Raw genomic sequence first — 17762 nt, forward strand, 5'->3', positions numbered from 1 at the left:
AAATCAGATGAATATATCAGTCTGAACTTTAAACCCCCCGACTGAGTCTGCAGAGGATTAAGGGTGCAAAGAGTGGACTGTGAAAGTGTATGATATTGCATTAGCTTTAAGTGCATTTTGTGGATCACAAGTTCACCATTCCTTTAGCCTGAATTACACACACACACACACACACACACACACCTCTGCACATATTCCCTGCATTCATCTCATGCTTTTATTCTGTGTGAAAGCTGCCAGATACTCATGATCAATAACAAAAACCCCTGTAATGCATTTCAACAGTCACGTGTCCTGCTTTAAATGCTCGATTTTTTTTCTTTTTAATTGAACTCCCAATAATCGAGTCCCATTGAACACACCACCACCACCACCACCACTCACTCTCCTCCTCCTACTCCTCCTCATCCTCCATCCCCATCCTTACATCAGCAGCTGGACTCCTTTTTCCACTACCCATCTCCACACACCGAGCCTACTCCCTCCTCAAAGCGGGTCTAACCAATGAGTTTCGGCGGAGGACAAAAAAATCAGGCTGTGTATTATGGGAGAGGATTAAACAAGTGTGTTTAAGAAGGAAAAGAACAACGACAGGTAGGAAGTGAGTTATTTAGTTGATTCAGAGCGGGTTTCTTGTGTTTGTGTGTGTGTGTTTTTTTTTAAATAATCAGCTGTAGATTGTCATTCAGTCTTTGACAAACGATGTTATCAAAGTGTTCGTTTTTAATACGACGCTTTTGCGTGTTGTAATTAGGACAGCTGGGTCGTTATTTTTTCCACGCTGAGCGGTAACTGCTGCTGGCGTCTTCCAGATTTACACATTAGTTCATTTATTGTGATGAATTATTAAGAAGCCATTTAGGAGCGTTTCCTGTATCGCCTTCATGAAGTTGTTGGATTAAATGTGCAGCCTTCTTTTCTTTTTCTCATGAGCGGACGTGTTGCTTTACAGATTTTTCTTTTTCTTTTCTTTTTTTTTTAGAACTGTTGCTTGCCTCATGTTTTTATAGCTCCTGATTGTATTCCCAGCTTTATTATGTTAAGTTTCACATGGATGGGCTTTGGGCAACATCTGCTTTTGAGACTCACATCTGGCAGACAAATCCACGGGCGCTGTCTCTGGTGCTGAAAGCCAAACAGTGCGGAGCACTTGTTCATTTGTCTCCCAAGAATCACTTAGAGTAAATGATGCTGGTAGAGAAATTTATACTTCCTTCTCCCGTTTTGAAACAATCAAGCGGGGTCTGAATCCCTTTGCTCAAGGACACTTCAGCAGGGCGGATACAATGCTGCATTAGAGCTTAAATAAAAGTCCTTTTCTTAGTTTTATGTTATCATCTCGGCATTAAAGACACGCAGCCATGTGTCTGTTGGATTTCTGGTTTAATCAGCCACTTTGATTTGCTGGAGAATGGAAAAATCAAATTTTTTTCCACTTGATCTGTTTGCTATTTTGTGTGTAGTACAAGAAACAGGATAAAAAATAGTAGTATGCACAAAATAACAACTCAAGTCTGTGTTTTTGGGGATAGTCTTATAATTCATACTGGAACTGGAGCATTTAAAAAGAAGAAGCACCAGATTTGACAGTCTTAAAATGTATCTTTCCAGAGATCTAGACTCCTTAAAGCACAACCCTGCCACCTTCATGTCCTGTCTCTCATCATTACTGAGGTGAGATGATATGCCTCACAAGGGAGAGCTCTGACAGGCAGTAATAACAGCTTGGGTTTGGTTTGGTTTCTGGGACTCACACATGAATCTCTGTTCTACCTGTGACATCTGTGCAAAGTCAGAAGAGCCTGTCTCCCGTGAGCTTGCCACGTCTTCACTGAGATCTCTTCAACCCACCATCCCTCGGAGCTACCAACAGCCTCACACCTTACTGCTCCGCTGGTTGGCAGCTCCTCTCACCCCGAGCCAGGATGAATGACGTTCAAGAGGCCACCTCCCCTGCGACCAGCCTCAGCGGTCCTGCTACCTGCGTCTCCAAAGTAGAGCTGCGTGTGTCTTGCAAAGCTCTGCTGGACCGAGACACGCTGAATAAGTCAGATCCCTGTGTTATACTCATGGTACAGACCAACGGACAGTGGACAGAGGTGAGCTCCCCCTCCTTTTCTTTTCCCTCCTTCAGTCTGACAAATATTCTTTTGTGAGGAATAGTGAAGGAAATATACATGGCTGATATCTCACCAATCATCATCATCAGTTCTACAGACAATAGGATATATCTGTAAAAAATGAATCCACCATATTTTATTAATCTCCCTATCATTAACCAAATTATTTAATGTATAAAGAATCGTGTCTTAAATCACACATACATAAGAGTTCAAATGATTAGCACCTTGAGGTGCTCTGAGCAACATGATTTCTTAATAGACAGAATTCTTGCCCAGAAAGCCACATTAGACGAGCCCTCCCTCCTTTATTATTGTGTACAATCTAAAAAAGCTCAGATTTTGAGATCAATTTATTGTGACGTGTGAAATTTTAAACATCGGGATGAATTTTCAGTCCCACTGCAATTAACCCCCCAAAATCCATGTTGTTGCACAAAATTAACCAGGGAGATGGATCTGTTAATGGTTTGGTGAACTTGCAGCTGTTTTTCATTCTGTCAGAAAAAAATAGACCACGGCTCAGACAACAGCTGTCTGACTCAGAATTAAAAATGTCAAATGCTGGGCACGTTTGCAGAGTGAATATTAGTCTCCACAATTCTCTAATTTACAACAGATTGTACTGCCTGCCCTGCAGGGATTCAGTTTGTACATGTATATCCCACTGGTCTACACGAGCGGACAAACAGTAGGTTGGTAATATGCAGTGATGAGTTATGTTCCAGCTGAAAATGTTTACTTTCCTGGTTTGGTCCCAAGCTGATTTAGAGTGTGGGCAGGAGGTCTCTCATTTCCCTGTTAATTAAGTCATTTTGTTCATGAGGGGGAAGCCAAAACACAGGTCTTCATTAAGCAGAGGATGTATTAAAGTGTAGCCGAGGATAACTAATTGTATAGATTTATTTTTCCAGCAATCCTTCATCCAACAAAAAAGCCCTCTTTCCAGGGAAATGGGAGATAATAATTAACTGCAACTCTGCCCGATTCCTGCCACACGGGAGTCATTTGTTGAAGATGCTCGCTGTAATGTTTGGGCTGCATGAATGTGGAACCTCAAGATGCTATTTTGTGGCTGTGATGATAAAAACACTCAGCTGACAGTGTTGAGCACACATTTATGGATTTTTCTTGGTTGTAAGGAGGTTGTTACATGAGATGACTGACCTGGGTTCAATGGACTATATACGCGGGGCTATTTTTAGCTCCACTAACTGAAGAAAATTCATATGGTGATGTCAGAAGAGATTTATCTATCATAGTGGTGGACTGTAACTAAATACTTTCTACTAAAGCATCATACTTAATATTTATAATACGCTACATTTATCTGACAGATTCAGTTAAAGGTTACTTGGCAGATACTATTTTGCATACAAAACAAACATCAAGCTTATATAATATTGTATAGACGTATTGTTATGAATTAAATTACCCAACTATGTGTAAGTAGTTAAAAAGTCTCCAACCTAACCTAACACAATGTTGCTTTACTGCTGCTGATTCTACTTTTGTACCTGTACTTCATCCTGAATCCCCGTGTTTTCTATTTTACTACTGTTACTAATGGGGGCAGCATTTTTTGAAATTGGTCCAGAATTAAATGAGAGTGCTGTAGCCAGCAGAAACAAAACTGGCTCCAATGTCAAAGTAGATCCTCGTGATTGTTTTTGACAAGCGGCAACCTCTGTGTCTGTAAAGTGAAGCCTATGTGGAAGTGTCAAAAACACTTCAGTTCCTCAAATGTCCACTTGAGGCTGGCTACAGAATAAGTCAGCCTCCATAAGCCCCCATGTTCAAATGTCCAACATCACAGCAGAAATAAACATGTTTACTGCCTGGTACAAAAACACGGTTTGGTCTCTATAGCTATAATTTCCCTGTTCATTGACAACTGAACTAACTCTATTGTTGCCTCAATTGGTTAATTTACTTGCATCATTGTGTGACTTCTGTGTTTTTATTTCTTTGTGTTATTGCTTGACTTCTGTAATTTAAAGTTGTAAAAACACCAAAGGCACACAATCTAACCAATTCATGGAGTCAGTGGGGTCTGGTGAACAGAGAAATTGCTGCTGTTGAATAAAACAATGTTACTCTATAAAAAAAAGGTCTATTTTCTAGAGACTTATAATACCAATCTGAACATGTGAGTGGTAAAAACAAGCACTTTAGTTGATGGTTAATTAAAGGAAAAGATCTTTAATTCTGCCAACACTATCTATGTAGCTATCTATCTGAGTCCTGACAGTCCTGACAGTGTACACAAGTTAATCCAATCCTCCGTTGTCAAATCCCTCAGTACTGGGAGGCACTTTTGCTTGTGCAAATTGTATACTTACGTCAACAACTGAGTAAGAGGCTGAGCCCACTCACATCACCGCCACCCTCTTCCTCTTTCCGGAGCTCATACTGGCCCCACTGACTTGCAACAACTATTTGTTGAACAGCCTTTATTTCATTATTACCTTGTTTCTGCACCTGATCTCTTACAAGGACAAACACAGAAGCAAAGCAGACATGATTTATTTTCTTTACATGTGAACTGTGTCCATGCTCATATAATAATGAGTTAATTACAACCCCGATCTTTCTGTTGATATGTAACCAGAGCTACAGAGGCTTGTTATGACTGAGCTTCATAGATAATGTTCTACCTGCCTGGCAGAACTGATCAGAGAGAGCTTTATTTTCCATGTCAGGGATCTCTCTGTAGTTCTGGCCCCACACCAACAACAAACAGGCGTCACAGACTTCGGCACAACCTATCCTCCGTATCTCTGATTAGCTTTCATCAACAAACAGCCTCATCTCAAATCTGTCCATCCAGATGGCACAAAGAGAGGAGGAAGAAGGCCAGAAAAGACAATAAATGGGGAGTGGGGATGAATGAGGCTGAGGAAGAGCTTTTCTTTCTTTCTGATGTCTGCCAGAGTGAAAACGAAACAGTGGAAAAAATCAATTTATTAACAGACATTTGTATTATTACTAATAGTGCATATTACAAATCTGAAAAAGTGAGGCAAACATTAACTAGAGAACTAGTCGAGTTATTCATCTAGAACCATGGCAGAGACCAAAGTCTGTCTCTTTTCAACCCTGTGTTGTTTATTTTTCAGTTCAAACAAATGAAAGAAAATGTAATATAACAAAACCCCAACCAACAAATTGAATTGGTAATGAGGCAAAGAAGATCAACTGATAATATTGGAAGGATACCGAACACTCTGAAGCAAAAATCAAAAAGTCTGGGGCAGGACAAATGGCAATAATGTGAATCAAAGATGAAAACCACAGAAAGACAATAAACCAGGATAGCATTTATAATTGCAGTTACAGACGGGTTACAAGATAGTTCCATGCGAGATGAAAGGATTGTGGCAAAAAATCAGTACAAAGTTAACCTTAGTCTTCACCTTCTATGATGAAATATCTTGATGTGAGAGGTCTCCTTCGGGATGATAACGCCCCCGCTCAGAGGGAACAAGGGGTCACTGAATGATTTCATGAGTATGAAAATGATATCAATCATGTTTTATAGCTTTCACGGTGACAGGATCTCAACCCAACTGAACACCTGTGGGAAATTTGAGATCTACGTGTCCACCACCATCATCAAAACACCAAAGGAGGGAATATCTTTTTGAAGAATGCTGTTCATATCTCCTGTAAAGTTCAGTAATATGCCATAACATACTGTTCTGGTGGCTCGTGGTAAAACAACTCCATAAGACAGGGGTATGCTTGAAATGAACCAGTTTGTATGACACACACTTGATAGCGAGTGAAGAGCCTGTCGTCATAGAGAGTGGGAGATGCAATAATCATTTGAAAATGGGCATGATGGTGCCCACGATGGTGGTCTCTCTGGAAAGTATTTATAGTGTTGCACTTGTATTTAATTGTTTGGTAAAGAATGAAAAAAGACAGCTTTAGAGAAAAGTTTATATCCAGCTTACTTTCTTACCTTCCCACATCCAGCCAATCATGTGGGTGTGCATGTCAAATTATCGTTTTTCGGAAAAAGTTACGAGGGAAAAATGTGGGTGGAGCTGCTGTTTGACGATCTAACACGACGATCCTTGGCTGGATCATACTGATGCCTCATTTGACACCTTTATTTGATTAGTGTGGTGTTACAATATAAACCATTCAATAATCAGACACCTAATACAAAAGAGGAGTACGCATTTGTTTGATCTGTCTCCCAGCTACAGTTTGTGTGTGTGTGTGATAGGCCTCGTCTTTTTTCTCTGAAATACTGTGTAATTCCAGTTCAGTCTCTTTCTCTTTTCTGAAAAAGACTATTACTATCAAAGCGAGATGAAACAGACAAGTGTGCAATGTCACCAATTTCTGAAGTCGTCATGTGTCTTCAAGTCTGGACCCGCTTTCCTGAAAAGAAGAAATGACTTTGCACATTGTGACAGACAAAACTGAAACCAGGCGTATGTTTAGGATGACCACTGAGACCTTTTCAGATGTAAAATCTTCTATGGGTGTAATGTAATGTCTTAATGACTAAAGACTTGAACAAAAGTCTTTAATGTCAGCTCCAGATTATGACAAGTCTGTTCTGGGGTGTATCATCTTTATAGATTGAAATCCGAAAACATGCATTAAACATAAACATAAGTACAGTATATCATGAAAATTCATGTATTACATGTATTTACTCTTTTTTTGGGTCCTTATTTGCTTACAAAAAATAACCTCCTTAGACTTAGATATCATGTTCAATGATGATTTGTCCTTGACAAATTGGCAAATGTTCATGGAGCTGTGTGAGGCTAAATCCTACATCATGAGCGGATGGAGCCTCAGAGAGCTCAGCTTTTCCTTGTCAGGCAGACAAGCATGGCCATTTTCTGTATGCTGAGATTAAATTTCCAGAAACCTCCAGTCTTCTCTCATATCATCCTCTTGATGGAACATAATAACATTTGCCCTTCTATATACTGTATAAACGCCGGTGCTCCTCAAAATAACTTTAGATTTGTTGTAAGTTATCCCATTTTTGAAAAATCTTGCTCTGAAAGTATATAGGATACAATCTATAAATCACTGTGTAAAAGAAAGGCTTCTTTCCCATAATGATTACCATTGCTTTGATCACACATTTAGTGAATTTAAAAAAGGAAAACTTGTCTAAATGTTTGAGATGAAAGCAGGTCAAGGTTTAAAATCTTATTCATTGTGTTCCCTCTCAGCTGGACAGGACAGAAGTGATCAAGAGCAACCTGCACCCGGTCTTTGCCAAGGTTTTCTCTTTGGACTACTACTTTGAGGAGGTTCAGAAGCTGCGATTTGAAGTCTATGACATCCATGGCACTCATAGCATCGGGACCCGCGATGATGACTTTCTGGGTGGGGTGGAGTGCACTCTCGGCCAGGTAGGCAGATGTTCTGGGATTGATCTTACTAATCAATTATGTTTCCAAAATATACACATGCATGGAAGAATGGATCAAATTAAACTTATACCCTAAAAACTGTGACTTGTAAACATGTAAAAGTCTAAAACTCCCTTTGTCTATGACAGTGAGTAGTGAGTTGTATGTACCTGAAGTTGTGTAGTTGTGGCAGAGTGAGCAATGGATGCTTATCACTGGTGCTGATGACTCAGATCCCTGTACGCTGAGCTTTTCTGCTGAGGGCTCAAGGCCAATATTGTATTTATCTTTCATCTCTTTGCAGATTGTGGCCCAAAAGAAGATGGTGAAGCCCTTATTGCTGAAGTATGGGAAATATGCCGGCAAATCAACCATCACGGTAGACTTTTACATTCTGCTTATGACCTTACTACCCTGGTGAATTATTGCTAATGTTTTGATTACCTAATTTCCCTTCTGGGATGAATAAAGTCATCTGTCTAATGGTCAATGAGAGCTGAGTGAAACAATGGATGGCAAATTGATGTAGGAGGTTTATTTCTTAGGCATCATGATGCACTGGGTTCTTTTGTGGTCACAGTTGAGCAAATCCATGAACTGATGCATGTATAACAAATCACAAGAGGCAGATGTGGAGCAGAGCTGTTGGTTCATTAAACACCATATTACAGATAAAAAGCCAAGTGGTGGTAGCATATAATGAGCTTGATTGTGCAGTTGTTCACTCAGGTCTTTAAAATAATGGCTTTACCTTGTATGGGAATATACAAGAGTGGCAAACTTGATGCTGTAAGGCAAGGTTGTCCAAACTTTTTTAAAAGAGAGCCAGATTTGACAATGTGAAAATGCCCGGGGGCCACTACTAACATTTTAAAAATGTAAAAAAAAGAACAATAAAATGCACTGTTCCTTAACAATTTTATTTTCATTGTCACAATTATCATTTTTTTAAATGGCAATGTCACCAAATCTAAGCCAATTAGGCATGAACAAATCTTAAAACCAGTTCTGCCTTTCTTTCACATCTGAAGTCAAAAACAAAGAATAAATTGTATGGAACACGTTAAACTTGCATGAAGCTGATACAAATCCTAATCTCATGTTCATTTTAAACATGACTTATTATGAGTAATGCAAAGTCTGTTAACATTTAACTTTTAAACATATCACGCTTGCTCTCGTCTTTTACCAGATCATTCAGAAAGCAATATTTTGAGTCACATCTACAGGTACATAACACCAGCAGTTATGTCCTTAGAGGTTAATGTAGTGCATTCAAATGCTTCGTTATGTCAACCAAAAAAAGGCAAATCTTCCAGCCATAGTATCTGTAAAATCCTTAGCAGGCCATGAAATCTGACCACTGGCTGTAACTCTGGATATGCCTGCTGTAAGGCCTATTACTCTCTGTTTACCCAGAACCTGTACAATATAATGCAAATTATTATAAATTATACGGGAGCAAGACACAGCACTGGATTGTCTTATACAGTCTATATGTTCCTGGTTTTGTGCCCATGCCCTATATATCTGCTGTGAGTGAAAGCATATTGAACTCAGTCCCATGTCTTTCACACAAGAGAGAGGCTTTTCTTTCATATATTCTCCTCTGCATACAGAAAGAATCAGGCCTGTGATCTGAACTCAGCATCCCTGATGCTTTGAGGGAAAAGTTAAAGACAAACTCATACATTTTAAATCTTAGTCATTTCATCCCTTGCCAGAGTTCGACTTTATTTAAACCAGAGTAGCAGCGAAGAGCTTTTCTCGAGTTTAACTGTGAATTGACACAGGGGGATTCTTTGACAATATGAACTGCTTAAATATAAATGCAGTAGACCATCTAAATGTTAAACCTTTATCCAACAGAGCTGCTACCCACACATGCTGACACTAAAATACATCTTTGTTATTTGTTTATGGCATTTCATAATATTATACCATTTCTGCTTGACTTGCTATGCCCTTATAGAAAGTGTGAATTATATTTTTAATGTAATGCATGAATACAGCTATGAATATATTGTATGTGATAGAGACACAATTGGAATACAGATTGTTTTTGTGAAATTACAAAAAGTCAGGAAACACACACACACCAACGCATACACATATATTTGTACTTATATACTTGTGAGGACGCTTGTTGACATTATAGGGATATCAGAGCTTAATAATACTACTTATTATACTTATTATTACACAGTCACAGCTTATAACAGATACTCCAGTCTCTCAAAGACCAGTGTGTAGGATTTAGTGGTGTGTAGCAGTGTAGTTGCTGATTGCAACCACCTTGCGTCACCCTCTGGGTAATGTTTAAATGTATGTATTAAACCTGCAGTGCAGCACTTTTGTCTCCTCCTTCTGGTAGTGACAGTAATTACACTAAAAAGTAATTGCTGTAGTTTACTCCATTAACTATTGTTGTTTTATCCTTCACCTCTGGCAAACCAATCATTGTTGGTTGACGTAAAACCCAAACCTGCAAAATACATAGACATTTACCTGCCGGTGATTGGCCTGGTCAACATTGTGTGAACTCATTTGGTAATTGGTCAAGATGGCATCTGTTACGTTGTTTGGTTTACTGAGACATTTTAATGTCCAGGATTTCTATAACCAGTCTACATGTTATGTAGATATAAAATCCAAAAAATAAGAATGTACACACTCTCAAGATCTGAATCTCGAATGAGTCCCAGCTATGTAAACTTCCAGTCAGTTACTAACAGAGGAACAGCAGGAGGAAGGAAACTTCTGTCAGTGGGTCAGACAGTCTAGTAGGAACAACAGAGGGTGCTTGGTGATTCACAAATTTGCAATCCTGAACTTTTTTTCATTTTCTTAGCACACAAATACAAACAAACGCAAAAGCAGCCATTCAGAGAACCAGCTGTTACAAAACTTTCCAAATGCACTGCACCGTATGTGGTAACTTTTCCATCCAAAAAAAGTTAAATGTGTTCAAGTTTGAGACAATAAGCTAACAGCAAGGGCCCATTAGTTTGTAGATAATGGAGCTCTCTACTCGCTAGTTTTAAAGGTCAGCAATTCAGTGTTAAGTAAAAGCCACTTCACTTTGTTAACTGCTTACAAACTGCTACAAAAAGAAAAACTCTTTGCAATAGAAAGGTAAAATCGAGAATAAATACTCACCCAAAACTGACTGTGTAATTTTCAACAGATTGTATATATTATTTATTTGTGTGGTGAACATTTTCTATAATTTCTATAAAATCTGCAACCAAACATCAGCTGCCAAAACATATTTCTATTGTGGGGTTTCAAGCTTTTATGAGCTTTTTTGTCATTACATGTTTTTAAATAAACAATAAATGTTGTGTAAATCATGTGGTTAAGTGTTTATTGTCATGAAAATGAAGCACAAAATATAACTGAAGAATCGTATTTCTTTTCAGGTACATGCTGAGGAAATTTCTGGCAACAACGGGTATGTGGAGCTCTCCTTCTGTGCCAAGAAGCTTGATGATAAGGTGAGTGCTGTTACATTTCGGTTTTGTGCTTGGACGCAAAATGTCGAGACGGAGGCCAACACTGTTTTGAGGAATTTAATATGACAATTAGCACAAAAAGGCAGGTGGTGGTGTCTGAAGGCTGGCAGGCATTGCAGGTGGAGTAAGGCAAGCAGATCAGAGGATTCATTAGAGACTGCTGGGGAAGGCTGGTTAAACAAAAGCAAGGCACGCTGGAGACCTGCACACAGGGAAAAACTTGAATGAGTCACGATGACAAAACACCAGAGATCTACTGCTATGGTGGCAGTAAAAAAAAACAAAAAACATGCTGGTATACACAAGAGTAATACTGAAACCAGCACAGCCAGTCACACTCTCTGCCACACACACACACACACACACACAGTGAGGAGTGATCATTTGTAAAAGTCTCGTGTAATTTACATGTCAGCACATAAAATCACGTGTAAAAGATGTGTTGTTATTACATATTGAATGGTTTGATTTTAAGGCTGGGCGGTCACTGACCTTGGGTGCTGTTTCTCTCACATCTCACATTGGCAAATTTTGCTGAAGGCATGTTTCAATCAAAAAGACAGCGGGAGCTTATAACCAGTTACAACTCTGATCATTTGAAGTCACTCCATGTTCTTCACAGCAACCCTTAGGATGCCACACTCGGTTGCCCTTGATTCACAGTAGTATTGGGAGGAGGGGGGGGGAAATCAAGTTTTCTACAGCATGTACATTTATTTCCGAAATTGCAATGTACAACTACTCAGACAGGAAAAGTGTAATTGACTCATGCAAAAAGAAATCCACCCCTGCATGTGATATTCTGCCTTCAAATTGAACTTGACATGACATGGCAAGCAAGTTGTGAGAACACTGTTACTGGGCAAAGGAAACATGAATGACGAAAGACGGCGTCTAGATGCTAACAATTTAGCAAGCTATAGAGCGAGTATTATAGTGCAGGAAATGCAAAGGAATCCTGAAAAGATGAGGCTGTTGGGAATATTAACATCTTCCATGCATCCACTGAAAAACAAACTTACACGGCCTCTTCCTTTTCTCTTACGAGGTTGTGAACACCGCAACAGGGGGGCGTTCATATGGACTCTTCTCATGAACATGCTAAACACGACCCAATTTGAAGGCAGCAATATACCTCATATATGCAGTGTGGGTCTCTGCCAAAATCCTGGCGATAATCCACCCGCCTGCTTTGTTTAAACCGCTGATTGGCAGTTTCTGCACATTCAAATAAACCAGTGTTACATTTTGGATGTTAAAACTGCAGGCGGATCACTGTGGAGCAATGGTGTGTAATTATGTGCCACCGGGACACAAAAGTGTGATTTCACTCTGGGCAAACATAACAGCAGCTTATTTAGTTTAGAGATTTCTTGGAATAAAAATCTGTAAATTTTTGTTTTTGATGCCAAATATGTAAAAAACACTGATTTCTAAAATGATAGACATGGATTTTGATTTGTTTACATGCACAAACAATTGAATTCTGGTTAGAAAAATTGCTTATCTCTATGTGGATGAATGCAAACACACATAATGCCAGTACTGCTCCATTATTTGTTTGGTCTCTCTGAGTTTAGTTGGCAGACTTGCACTGTTGTCAGTGCATGTTCGCTTTGGTGCAGGGGCTGCAGGTGTGGAGAGGCTTAGAAACACAGTGTATTTTATTTGCTGTCTTCACATCACTGATACTGCTACATTCAGAAATCAGCTGGGTTTTAACAGAGTTGGAGAGTGTGTGAATCCTCCTCAACTATGAGGACCTGTCTTCATGTGTCAGTAAAAACCTCCAAACTGATCGATAAAACTCTTTATCTACAACACAAAAGATGTAATGTGTGTGGAGGCTCTAAAGTTGTTCAAAAGACTAAAGTTCAAAAGACACCAATGGAGCTAGTCGTGTTTATAATTGATGAATGTAAATCCGATATTCTTTCACTTTTTGGCTTTGTTTTGCCCTCCACCAACTCCAATGTTTAGCTTTTTAGCTGCTAAATGCTCCACTTTGCGAGACACTAACTTCTGTCAGTGTCAGTGTCTGTTAGACATTGCAATCTAGTTTGGGTTTTTTGAAATGGGGTTGTATGAGGTACTTTAGCATAGTGAGTTATTTACAGCAGTGGTCCATTTGGAGGAACAGGCATAGGTGTGGAAATAGAGCAAAGTGTTGCTGATGACAGGGTCAGCAGAATAATATGTTTTAGCCACATAAAAAAATTTAGATCTGTTCAGTTGTTTGCTACAGTGAGTGTGTTCTCATCATTTAGACAGCTGTTTCCCATAGCACAACATTGTCACAACCGAAGAATTTACATAGAGTATTCTTACACCCAAGCCCAATTTTGCCAAACACAGCGTATTATGCTGCAGATCCGACAGCAAGCTAAGGCAGTGAGAGTACTCTCACTATAGTGTACACTCATTATAGTGGGCTTCCGTCTGCATCTCCAGAGTGGTGGCAAGCTGTCTAATGTAGGTAACACACTGAATGCATAAGAACCTCACATAACCTCACTTCAAAAAACCTGAATTGTTCCTTTAACTGGTCAATTTATGTAAATAAAGATTCTGTATGTAAGGCAGATGGTGGATGTCAACAGGTCAGAGAAAATCACTTTTGAGCTTCTGTCACGCTTTAATATTATTTTGATTTTAAAGTTAGCTTGAAAATGTGATTTTATCAGCAATCAGGTGTGTTATAGTGCAGTTTGTTTGCGGTAGACCACTTGGGCGTATCAGTTTATCTAACATAGAGAACAGACGATGACTGAAGCAGCAAACTGTTTAAAACTGTCTAATTAGCTGCTTTGTCAGCTGCATCAACTCTCAACCTGCTGTGAATACTGAAGAATGATGTTGATGAACAGGAAAACTAATGATGAGATATTATTGTAAGTAATTGGTAATGATTACCATTACTGTAATTGTTAGCTTGGGACTGAATTTTGACATGATGTGGATCTGATCTGGGTTCATGCTGCTGATATAACTGGCTAAGGGTTACCGTGACAACAAAGAGAGGATGCTATGGCTTGTTTTGCTTCTGTCCCCCAGGATATGTATCTGTCTAATGTGGCGGGAAATGCAGCATTAACTGTCCCCCCCCTAGCCATCACACACACACACACACACGCAAAGTAATCATTTGTTTTCCTCCCTGAAGAATCAATTGACCTAAATAATCAGTGTTGCTCTGCTCTCAGACGCCTGTACTTGAGACCCAGGGGATGATTTAAAGCTATCGCAAATGACCGTAAAGGATGCAAAATCTTAGGCATGTTTTCAATTTAGCAGGGTATTTACTAACCCTGGTGAATGGACACAGCCACCGCTGAGTTAATTAAAAAATGTGTGCTGTTGATAATAACCCAGTGCTGCTGGAAAGCATATGGAAAGTGATAAATTGCAAAATAATGTTTCAGTTCTCTGTTAGTGAACTCTAAATGTTGTTTAAAGAAATCTATAAAAAGATATTTCAGAACTGCACGGAAGGCTGCATGGGAGGAGTATTGGTGCATTAAGAGGGTCAAAGATTGAGTGAAAATTTGCAATAATTAGGGACACAATGACACAAGTTGGAAGCTTAAATTCTCCTCCTCTTTTTTTCCTCAGTCTGACGTCACTACAGTGATGTCTGGTAAATTTTATACCTCCCTGACCTTTAATCACAGATTACCTTTGCCTTTGCAATCAGCGATGATAAATCTGAAAAAAACAGCCATTTGTATAAATATCAGTTACCTTTCATACAGACCATCTAAACAATCCAAGGTACATTCTGAAATACGTTAAAATGTGTCTCTAATTAATTAACTTTCAGTCTTTACGATTGAGCAATTGTCTCAGGGTCTAGCACTAACATTAAGAGTCAGTGGGTCTGTAGTTTTAATATTCTGTTTTCTCTGCAGGACCTCTTCAGCAAGTCAGACCCATTTTTGGAGATATACCGAATCAATGATGATGAAACTGAACAGCTTGTGCACAGAACTGAGGTAAGTTCATCATATTCTCTTTTCATTTGCAACAATAGATTTTCTACTATTTTGCTTCATGTGTAACTTGTTTCTGGTCTAACAGGTGATTAAAAACAACCTGAATCCTGTGTGGGAGCCCTTCAAAGTGTCTCTCATTTCCCTGTGCAGCTGCGATGAGGAGCGGAAGCTTAAGGTAACAAATTTTAATTTACCACACCATTAAAAACCACAGGCTCACCAGTTTGATTCAGCCCGAATCCGAAAACAGAACTAAATAATGTATTATGTTAAATATATATTATATATTATATACTATATATTATAATATATGTTACGACCCGGCTCGTTAGGTGAGCCGTAACATAGAATGGGATAGAAATAACACTTGCTTTAGGTTCGTCCGTTTATTTTCTTAATTTAACAAAGGTGGTGAGGGAAAAGGGACAAAAAGGGCGCACGAGTGCGGTTTAAAAGAACAAATAAATATACAAAAAGAGAACTCTACCAGAGCCTATTCTTTACTAAGTCACAGAACAAACCCAGAAACAAAAACCTCACTATTAATCTATTTTATCAATAACAAAAAACATCGAAAACAGCACCCCTTAATCTAATGAATCTATATGAAATATATTTTATATATGAATCATGTTTTACATATAGAATCTATATGTAAAACATTTTTAATGAAAGACTTTTACTTGTAGTTACTTGTAGGACTTACTTGGAGTGTTTTCACAGTGTGGCATTAGTACTTTTAAAAGATCAGAGTACTTCCTCCACCACTGACAGTATCTATCTATCTATCTATCTATCTATCTATCTATCTATCTATCTATCTATCTATCTATCTATCTATCTATCTACTATCTATCTATCTATCATATCTATCTATCTATCTATCTATCTATCTATCTATCATCTACGATATAGATATATATTAGTCCTGTATATATTACTAATATCTGAGGGATAGATTAATAAATACCACGTGGATATTGTTTATTAATGGCCAAACCAACATTGAGAAAGCAGTTAACAGTTGTGTCTGTGTGCCACAGTGCCTAGTGTGGGATTATGACTCCAGGGGAAAGCACGACTTCATTGGCGAGTTCTACGCCACGTTCAGGGAAATGCAGAAAATCTCCAGTGGAAATAAGGTCAGTGAACGGAGAGACGGAGCAGAGGAGGAGAGACAGCCGTGTAACTGTTTCATCCTTTTCCAATATGCCTCTCGTTATTCTGCTGAAATCCATCACAGATGAAACAAATGTCACAGTGCTTAAGATATACGCCGTGTTCATGTTCACAATGTGCCACAACTGTTGCTCCTGTTCTTTGTCTTGTCTCGCTTTGTTTTAGGTGACGTGGGACTGTGTGAACCCCAAGTACAAACAGAAGAAGAGAAACTATAAAAATTCAGGAGTTGTCATCCTCAGTGACCTTAAGGTGGGAACCTGCTGCAGAAATATATCATGTTTATCAGAATAGTCGACATCGAAGGGAGTTGAATCAATCAGTATTTTACTTTTTTATTTTACATCAAATCTTAAATATTCACTCAGTGTTTTGTTGCATGGAACCGTTTAGTAATACATTTTTGATTGCTTGTATGTCTGTACATAGAAACACTCTTTCTTTCACTGTTCCACTGTTTTCTTTACTCTTCACAGTCAACAGATTTATTGAATTGACTCAATTTTAATTACCAAACGCTCCACCAACATTGTTGAATACTCACTCTCTCACCCAAACATCCTTCCAGACGTTTGGCCTTCAAGAAATGTATTTTTTTTTCCTCTTGCAGCTCCACAGAGTGTACTCCTTCTTAGATTACATCATGGGAGGATGCCAGATTCACTTTACGGTAATTTGAGCGATCTGTGTTTAGTGAGGCTTCACTGTCACTGAGCTTTTAACTGGTCTGGGCCTAGTTTTTACTTTATTAGCAAATGCTGTCAAATTCCCTGCATATTACTTATTATTTACTTATTTGTTTAAAATCACTATTCTCACACATAAACAGGCTTTGGTCTGTTTTTTCTTTGGTGGTCCATTCACATTCAGCAAATGTTACATTTTCTGGTTATTAAACACAGTACATTTATTGAAATACGCCATTTAAGTGCAAGTTTGAGGTAGTTTCTCTCACAGCATTTCACACTTCTACTTCATTACAATTCAGATTTTCACACACAAAACATATGAAAAAGTCAAACTGAAACTATTAGTCAATTAATCATTAACAGAAAATGATCTTCTCAGTTGTTTTAGGTGCAAAAACGTTTACGGTTCCAGATTCACAAAGGTGATTGTTCAAGAAGATAATCAGCACATCAATCTGTATTAAAAATAATCATTCGTTTCAAATTAAGCTGTACCTCAATCAGCAACAACAATAAAAGGTTAAATGGTTTTATATAAATGCATGAGTCATAATAATGATATAATATATATTAATGCAAGGAACATTTTTCTACTTTCACTTTAAATACTTTTGAGAACATTCTCCGTTATTATATGTACATACTCTTACTTAAATGTTCGACTTTAAAGTGGTTATAAAACAGTCTCAATTTAACACTAACGCCTCCATAAGACTTTCCTGAACAAACAAGCCCATCTAAGAGACGGCTGGCTATTTCTTAGCCAGTTATTCTTAATGTCACCGGGTCAGACTAGATTTGTCATGAAAGAGATAAATTAAAGGGGGCGACAAGAAGCAACACAGAATAAAAGTTCCTTGTAGCTGCTTTAAAA

General features: G+C 38.5%; 1 protein-coding gene across 4 annotated transcripts in view; it reads left to right on the top strand.

Annotated features, from left to right (window-relative positions):
* The first annotated feature begins 364 nt into the window (after nucleotides 1–364).
* The window catches only part of cpne7 (copine VII), a 34400-nt gene continuing 17002 nt past the window's right edge, over nucleotides 365–17762 (top strand). Inside the window, exons 1-10 of one of the 4 annotated variants that reach the window (XM_027281553.1) lie at nucleotides 365–601; nucleotides 1793–2099; nucleotides 7331–7513; nucleotides 7818–7892; nucleotides 10936–11010; nucleotides 14937–15020; nucleotides 15106–15195; nucleotides 16064–16162; nucleotides 16365–16451; nucleotides 16810–16869. In XM_027281553.1, coding sequence (XP_027137354.1) covers nucleotides 1926–2099; nucleotides 7331–7513; nucleotides 7818–7892; nucleotides 10936–11010; nucleotides 14937–15020; nucleotides 15106–15195; nucleotides 16064–16162; nucleotides 16365–16451; nucleotides 16810–16869 — 927 coding nt within the window. In that variant the 5' untranslated portion in view covers nucleotides 365–601; nucleotides 1793–1925. Of the gene's footprint in view, nucleotides 602–1586; nucleotides 1675–1792; nucleotides 2100–7330; nucleotides 7514–7817; nucleotides 7893–10935; nucleotides 11011–14936; nucleotides 15021–15105; nucleotides 15196–16063; nucleotides 16163–16364; nucleotides 16452–16809; nucleotides 16870–17762 lie in introns of those variants that run through there. The other 3 variants (XM_027281552.1, XM_027281555.1, XM_027281554.1) reach the window with 3 other exon arrangements.

This window comes from Larimichthys crocea, chromosome VIII, assembly GCF_000972845.2.
Source record: "Larimichthys crocea isolate SSNF chromosome VIII, L_crocea_2.0, whole genome shotgun sequence".
NCBI lineage: Eukaryota > Metazoa > Chordata > Actinopteri > Sciaenidae > Larimichthys > Larimichthys crocea.